Source organism: Equus caballus, chromosome 3 (genome assembly GCF_041296265.1).
Source record: "Equus caballus isolate H_3958 breed thoroughbred chromosome 3, TB-T2T, whole genome shotgun sequence".
Classification (NCBI taxonomy): Eukaryota; Metazoa; Chordata; class Mammalia; order Perissodactyla; family Equidae; genus Equus; species Equus caballus.
The window spans coordinates 45,282,180-45,290,819 of NC_091686.1; the positions used below are offsets into that span (position 1 = coordinate 45,282,180).

The window sequence follows — 8,640 nt, forward strand, 5'->3', positions numbered from 1 at the left end:
AATGATTCCATATTGTCAAATGGAATTTGATCAAAGTCCAACTCCTAATCTATTTAAGGCCTTCTGGAATTTGGACCAACCTAAATATCCAAACTTTGATGTAGGCAAACACGCTTGCCTGGGAAAAACCAGACCCAGAACCTGTGGTGCAGATGGTAAAAAGATATCCTACCAGAAAGCAAGAGCAAAATTATACATGTGGTACAACTAAATCTGTATGTGTGTGTCTGTATGTCCGTGTGTGTGTTTAAAATATTTTTAAAAGATTGGAGAGAAGTTGAACAAGATGTCATTCTGGGTGGTGGTACATGGCTGACTTTTTGGGTGCTTCTCTTTATTTTCCAAAATTTCGATAATTAATATATATTACTATTATTTTTAACTGTCTATTATGAATAATTTCAGATATACAGGGAGGTAGAAAAAAATAGCATAAGTAATAGTATAAATAACATCCATATTTAAAGAATAAGCATATTTTAGGTAGAATAATTTTTAAACTTTAGTCATATTTTCTTTACATATTTTTGGATGAGCATTTTTAATGTTAATTACAGATGTCATGAAACTTTATCCCTAAGTAGTTCAGGGTGTGTGTCTGAAAGATAACATTCTCTTACATAACTACACTTTAATCAAAACAAATTAACTTATTTCTCTTATGCTTTTTAAACTTATAAATACTTTTAAACAAAGAAGGTCCAGCAACATATAATAGGGGCAGGCACTAGTGGGCAAGGAGTTGGGGAGCACCTCCACAGAGGATCTGGAGGTGAGCGAGCCACACGGCCCACAGCAGGGAGTAGGAGGCAGGAGTGTGTGGGCTCAGAACAGAAATTTATCCTCTAGTGGAGTTGGTGGGAGTGAGAAATTAACCCAGGCTTTAAAAAACAACGGCTAAGAGCATGGTTACGACACTAGAAACTAGAAGAGGAAAGCCAGGTGGAAGCTTTTGCACAGATGGAGGCTGAGGGAGGGCCTCTGGAGGTAGAGACCAGAACCAACTGACCGAACACTGATTAACCACCGGGTCCCAGGGACTGGGAGGGTCCAAGGCTGTGTGGACTCTTTTTATTTTCTGAATACTCATGTGTTTTATCATTTTTTCTCTGTGGAAAACGTCTTCTTTTCTGACTTTTCTGAAAAAATCCCATCAGTCCCAAGGCTATCTTCTCTACATCTTGCGTTCCCCTTCCTTCCTGCCATAGGCTGTGTGCTTCGTCCAGACGCTGTTGTGGCCCTCAGCCCCTCTACCCTGCGTTCTAACTACCCGGACATGTGCAGTCTCTGTCCTCTGCACTGGGAACTCCTTGAGAGGCAGCCATTTCTTCTTAATTTCAGTATCTCCTACACTGCCTTGCACAATGTCCTCATTCAACAGATGGATCTGTGAATGAATGGAAGAGTGAGCGAATCAAAGCATGAGCCCACTCGACATGGAGAACCTGGCTGGACGGACGTCCACATGGAAGGAGAAGGAAGTCCCCTCACCCACAGAAGAACAGAAAGTACAGCTGAAGAGGAAATTCGCCTGAGTCGAGGAGGGATGGAGCTGCATTCTAGTGACACAGTCTCACACAGCCACAAAAGAGCCATCTTCTGTTTTCAGAATCCAGGTTTCCAGAATTGTACACAGAAGAGAAATAAGCTTTATTTCTCTAGTTGTTATCACAGCTCTGTAAACAGGTTCCTTTAAAGCTTTGACTTTATTGCACTTTTCCTAGCCTATTCAATTTGTCCAGCTCTGAAAAGTGGAATCTACACAAAATTCAATAAAATTCTGATTAATTAGGATATTGGCCTGGCTTTGTGTGCATGTGCAGGTGTATTATGCAAAGAATATGCAAGAATAATGTCTTTTAGTAACGAAATTTGTTGGTTGTAGTAATCAGAGAACTTTCTTCTTTTCTCTCAGTTCACACTAGCACTAATAAATACTGCTAGCATAATAAGAAGAGAGAAACTTGATGGAAATTAGAAGCTTGCGTTAATGGACAAACACAGGGGCTCTGGAGCAAAACTCCTGGACTTGAAGGGTTATGAGCATGTGACCCTGGGCATATGATACAAACTCTGTTCTTTACTCTTCTCATCTGTAAACGGGTATGACATTACTGACAGTGTCTACCACACAATGACATGTGAATGTAATAAATTATATGTGCAAAGGGCTTAAACTAGTGCTTGGCACATGGTGAGCATCCAATAGTTATTAATTGCCATTGTTAGAACACGTACCTCCTTTGATCATCGGGAAGAGCATTAGCTGTGGGGCAGACCCCAAGCATTCCCTCAGCTGCACCACTTGTGAGGTCTGGGACCCGGGCAGCTCACTTAACTTATCTGAAGTCACCCTCTGCACCCATGAAACGAGGATAATCACGCTATAGTAACAGTGTTATTATGAAGGCTAAATGACATAATGGATGTGAGCCCCACGGCGCTGGCACAGACTAGGTGGTCAGCACATAACGACTATCACAACAGGAAAGCAGCCTTGTTTGGTGGAACAAATATGGGCTTTGGATCCGCGTCCTCTGGGACTTCAAGCAATCTGACTTCCCTGCTAACGTCTCCTCGTATGTGAAGATGGAATAATAATAATTTTTGAAGACAAAGCTAGTGTATGCAAAATGTTTGCCTCATAATAGAACTCATTTTGGTTATTATTATTTATTCCCTAGGTCAGCAAACCACCACCAGCAGGCCGATTCCTGCCAGGGCACATGTTTTCATCTAAACTGAGAGCCACGGATGGTGTGACATTTTTAAATAGTTGGGGGGAAAAAAGGAGAAGAATATTTCGTGACTCATGAAAATAACATGAAATTCAAATTTCAGGGTCCATAAATAATATTTTGTTTGAACACCGTCACGGTCGTTTCCTTCTGTGTCATCTACGACTGTTTTCACACGACAACGGCAGATGTGAATAGTTGTGGCGGAAATCATAAGGCCTGCAACACCTAAAATATTTATTACCTGGCTCTTTAGAAAAATATTGCTGATCCCTGATCTATTCCAACGTTCTCTTATACGTGAAGGTTAAAGGGCAAGGCAATTAGAAACGTGTGCATTGCTTTACTTAAATATCCAGAGCTCAGAATCTAGTTTCTTGACACTGGCCAACACAGCCAAACAGCGACACGTTTTTATAAAATTTGAGATTTGGGAAAGTACATAAAAAGGGAATATTTATTATATTCCTCACTTGAGGGAATATGTATAAAGAGATAATTTAGACATTTAATTTGAAAATATCCTAAAATATTTTTATTTTGCAGTATCCCTTTTGTGTCTGTAGTTACATAGTTTATAAAGGCTTACCCCTTTACAAACTATATCACTATACTAGTCCCAGTTTAATCAAAACTGTCTTGTAGGAACTTGTGTCATAATCAAAGGATTGCTGGAATTTTAAATTATTAACCAACAATTCTACACCAGTTTGTTACTTAGGTGATGTCTCTAGCATTCACTACTTGTCTCATTTCCCCATCGCTGCGTTTTGAAAGCAGCGAGCAGGCAACCTCTGACCCAGCCCACTTCTTGCTTCTCACCCCCCCGCCCCCAACCCAGACCGCCAAGTGTGAGTGAAACTGAGGAACAGCCGAAGATGGTTTTATTTCCCCTTTGCTTTTGGACACATTAATACGTTTAGGATGAAATAAAACAAATGTTTTTAGATTGACACTGCAAAAATGAGACACAGAAATGCATCGGAGTTGCCTGATTTAGGTACTTTAGGAAAGAATAAACCTGTGCTCTGAGCAAGTCACCTGTGTCATGGAAAGGCACGCGAAGGATTTGCAGCAGTTCAGGGTTTAATTTACAGAACTTACAGATTCCAGAGCCTGAAGGAAAATAGGGACCGAAGAGCAAAGATGTATGATATCTCTCAAATTTAACCAACACGTTATCTGTTTTATGTCTATCAAAAATATAAACATAAAAATCTACATAACTGGTCAAATAACCTATTAAAATAATTTAAAAATTAAGTCATTAAGACATCCACCTTTTATCTATCAACTACATTAAATCATTTTGTTTTTATGGAGCTTTTTAAAATCTGAATTAATGAGATGTGTTATCTAACCAGTGACTAACAGTTTCAAAGAAAAAGTTTCATTTCTATTCAGAATTCTGCCAGAGGCAACTGGTCATTTTTCAGATTTCTCAGATATTACCTATAAGCAGTATATCAGTGATGTCTTGGAGCAGCAAGTACTGGCTCAAGTCCGTTGTTAAATTCTCAGGAATTTTACAGGCTGGTTGTTAAACTCTTGGGAGCCTGGCATTGCCCTTGGTGGGAGTATTTACACCAGGGAAATAGGCAGCTCCCAGAAGTCCGAGGTCCCCTGCCCCCAGGCGGTTTATCAGCACACCACTCAGGATTTTTAGATAAACCTGCTCCTGAGCGTTCTTATGGGGGGATAAAAATGTTCTAAAATTGATTTATCGTGATAGTTGTACCACTCTTTAAAGTCACTAAAAATGATTGAATTGTACACTTGAAATGAGTTTTATGATCTGTAAAGCATACCTCAATAAAATTTTTAAACAAAATGCTCCCAAACCAATGAACAAAATGTCAATGCTTATTAATGGCTTTAAGATTCAGGTACATACCCAAAAAATGAAAACTAAAGGCACATTTGCTAGTGCTTCCGATGCATTTACATTCTTTGCAGTGGTTGCCACCCTTGGCCTAGCCCTGGAATCACCTGGAGAGTTTAAACAAGAAAAGACCCCCGCCCTGAGAAACTGACATCACTTGCTGGCATGAGGCCTGGGCAGCAATTTTCAAAAACTCCTTGGGTGATTCTGGCACACAGTCAAGTTTGAGAACCACAACTATAGAGCAATTTCCCCTCATAAAAATTGCAGCTTGCCTGTTGTTACAGAACCACCCTCAAATGTTTAATAAATTTCCAGGCCTTCTGAAATAGAAAAGTCTGGACAAAAAGTACCTATTTTGGACGTTTCCGGGTTGTATTGAATGCCCATTCTTTGTACTTGGAGGGAAGACACAGTTCTGTTTCCTTGTGGGTTTTCCTTGTGCTCGCTTCCTGCTATGGGCATTTAATGGTAGGGAGAAGAGACATCATCTAGCTCACCTTGGTCATCCCAGCGAGGGCCAACAGTACTCAAGCACAGCCCAGGCTCAGGGGTCCTTTAACTAAAGGACTAGAATTGAGTATCTCCTTTGTCTCTCTTCTTGGTTGGGGCTTCCTACCGATGGTGGGCTGGGACGATAGATAACCAAACAGGTAAAGAATTATAGTTTAATAATTTAAGAAGGCTCTGAGTGAGAGTGCAAGGGTCCAGTTTTAGCACCTGGTCTTTGTGACACCCGTTTTGGATAACAGGGGGCATTTTATCTCTTCTGTTTAGGGATTCAATCTAGAAGGATAGAGATGTCCTGGAGCTCTGAGTTCCCGGTAAGGAGAATTTACTTTATTGAAAATACTTGCTGTTCTATCCGATTTACTTTGTGAAGGGAGAGTTCACTTCTGAGACCTCAGGTTTAAAGTCTAAAGACAGGACTTATTGAGAACGTTTACAGTGATACCACACAGAACGACACAACCTCTGCAGCCTTCACGCAGAGACTCTACCCCTCGTTCAGTCTTTCTCTGCTTAAGAACTCAGGCTCTGGCAGGTTGGAATCCCACTCTGCTGTTTAACTGATGTGCGGCTGTAGGCCAGTTATTCACTCCTTTGGTGTTCATTTGCTTCCTTCATAAAACGGAGGTGACAACTGGTCCTGTGTCACTGGATTGTTGTTTATTAAGACTGGAGGCACAGGTCTTGCCTCTCGTGAAGCGCAGGCGTCGAAGCCAGCCCCAGCAGGATAGGCCCAGGGCTTTAGGGAAAAGGTTCAGTTTCTCTAGGAAACCCCCTGCTCCTCTCTTGTGTAATACTTACGTCTTTTATTAAATATCCTGATGAGTTGTTTCATCTGGTCCCTTTTTAAAGACAGGACTGCGATGACTCCAACTACCTGAATTTATCATCTGTTTGAGGCGGAAATTTTATTCTCTTCCTGACTTGTTAGTACTTAAGGCTCAAAGTTGCCGCTCTGGACGTGGATACAGACAAGAGCTCACAAACGCAGCATCAGGAGAAAGACACACATATGGGACCTGGCCACAGGCACTTCCTCATTCTTTCTTGTTTGAAAAACTCCCTCTCCCACACTGTAGGGTCGGCTCTCTGTTTATCTACCGCAGTACAGTCCTGTCACTGCCAGCAGCTCAGAGCTCAAAACTTTCTAACAGCACCTACTGTATTCATAAATCAGGTCAGTACCAAGGACACCCTGCAAGAGCACCTCACACATCCCAACGCTGTCCCTATTCCCAAAGAATGTCCAGCAGTTGATTTTTGTCCCATTTTGTCCACCTACTGTTTTCACGTCTGGAAAAATAATACCTGCTTTTACAGCGCAATTGGCCCCAACAGCAAGATACCCAAATGAGTAAAGTGGAGAGGGGAGAGACGGGGTGGAGAGCGGCTCGAAGGTAGCCCTCGCGCGGGAGCCCAAAGGAAACGCTCACCCGAGCAGCACTCGGAAAAGGGTGCTGTCTTACCCCAGGTCCTGGAGCAGCTCAGTCTCTCCGTCCGATCTGCTCCACAGGTCTGAAGGGTCCTGGGAGCTCATCTTCCCTTTCAGAGATTCCGCTCTGCCCATTCGCGCTCCTCCTGTCCGCCAGGCCCGGCGGGCGCTGTGGCACGGGGCGACGGAGGCCCTGCTCCACAGCTCTCCCCGCAGAGCAGCCACTGGGCTGAGTCCCCACCGGCAAGGAAGTGAAACTTGGTTACTCCTCCCCCGCCACCCGCCACCCTGCCCCGAGGCACCAGCAGGCGTGCAGTCAGTCAGAAGGCAGGCAAACTTCGCAGCTGCCCTGAGAACACCCACGGGCGTCAGGCAACACGCAGTTTCTGTCAAAGGAAATAGAGATGGGGCCGCTGCCCCGCGATCGGGCGGCTCCTCGCAACTCTGCTCGAGAGGCCAAACCAGCGATGGCCTGAGCCCCCGCCTCGGCGCGCGGAGGAGGCGCGTGCACGCCCCACCCCGCCGCCCCTCGCGCGCGTCGCCCAGAGCCCTGAGCAAGCTTCTGTCCCGGGAACATCTTCAGAGTGGCTAAGGAAATGAGACTCAAACCACTAGCTTCAATCCTGAAGGACGGTTTTTACCACTTTCCAATATTTCTGCTCAAATGATCCAAGCTTTCCAACAGGCCCTTGACGCTCAGGTTGGGCATAATTCAGAGATGACTATCAGTTCCTCCCTGGAGAAGGTTCGGTGAGAAGTGGGGAAGCTGTGGGGCAGCCTGGAGCTCAACCAGTGGGCGTGTCAGAACTCCCAGAGTCTCCGGGTTCCACTCCACCCTGGGCTTACTCACAGCCCTATGCTTCCTGTCTCGATTCGAGTAGGGAATTCTCTCTCCCTAAAAGTCCTAAAGGGAAACTGCCGTAACTGCCACTGAATCTTTGGGATTTGGACAAAGTACAGTAATAAGTTAAAAAATAACACAAGTTGCTTCCTGCCTTCTCTCTGTCCGTCCCTGCGGGAGACAAGGTGCTTGTGGATTCTCTCTCATCACACCTGACTCGCTTGGGCTCACCAGGGGGCTCTGCGACTTGTTTCTCCCAGTGCCGTCTGCGACTAGCAGCCCTGGCATCGCTAGGAGCTTGTTAGCACGCAGAATTTGGGGTTCATTCCAGTCCTTCTGAACCAGGATCCGCACTTGAACAAGATCCCCAAGGTGACTCCCGCGCACGTCAAAGCCGAAGGACACTGCTTAACAGGGGGCCAAGACAGCGGAGCCGCGCCTAGAGGAGAGGCGGTCTGCGTCTGGTGTCCTTCCGTGTCCTTGCTTAAGCTTCTTTCCTCTTCCCTCTGTCAGTGATTCGTAAGACCCTGGCTTGCACTGATTGCCAGGGAGAAATTCCTGAGTGTCTAGAGACAGCTCGGGGGAGACTAAGCTCTGACGACACACACATAACTGAGGGTCATAAATGTCCACAAGTGTTTTGGCCACAGTTTGCTCAGAGAGGAGCGCAGTGTCCGCGTGCAACAGAGGCCTGGGAGGTGCGGGACGTGCAGGTGGGGCAGGTGGGGGCAGGGGGCAGCAGATTTCCTGTTCCCCTTCTGTGGCTCTTTGCTCAGTGTTTTAGCGTCTATTTCGTTCCTGTTTTAGCAAATTCTGGATTTTCTTTTTCTTAAACTTTCTTTTTCCAGGAAAGCAGCAGAATTCACTAAGTGGCCTCTTCCCTTTTTCAGTGTTCCTGCCCCCTCCATTCTGGTTTTGCTGTCTCACCTGTTGCCCTCTCCTCTGATGTCACCCTTTCCTTTGTCATTTATTCCGCTTTCCCAGGGCCCTCCCTCCCTGCTGCCCCCGCTCCCCAGCTACAGGCTCAGCATTGAGGGGTGCCAGTTGCTTCCGGTTACTAGGTAGTTTCCACAAAATGCTGGACGTTCATAAAAATATTTGGTAACATATTTTACATTAGATTGTTCAAATTTACATATATATTTTTTATTAAAGAAACTGCAACTTTTGCTTCCAAGCACCTTCCAAACAAGTTCAAGTTGTTTTTTGTTTGTTTTTTTGAGGAAGACTAGCCCTG

The 8,640-nt window shown here is 44.7% G+C and overlaps 1 protein-coding gene across 1 annotated transcript in view; it reads right to left on the reverse strand.

Annotated features, from left to right (window-relative positions):
• DAPP1 (dual adaptor of phosphotyrosine and 3-phosphoinositides 1) overlaps positions 1-8,070 on the reverse strand; it is a 49,737-nt gene extending 41,667 nt beyond the window's left edge. The window contains exon 1 of the mRNA XM_001498521.6: positions 6,597-8,070. Coding sequence (XP_001498571.1) covers positions 6,597-6,697 — 101 coding nt within the window. The 5' untranslated portion in view covers positions 6,698-8,070. The remainder of the gene's footprint in view (positions 1-6,596) is intronic.
• Positions 8,071-8,640: the final 570 nt, after the last annotated feature.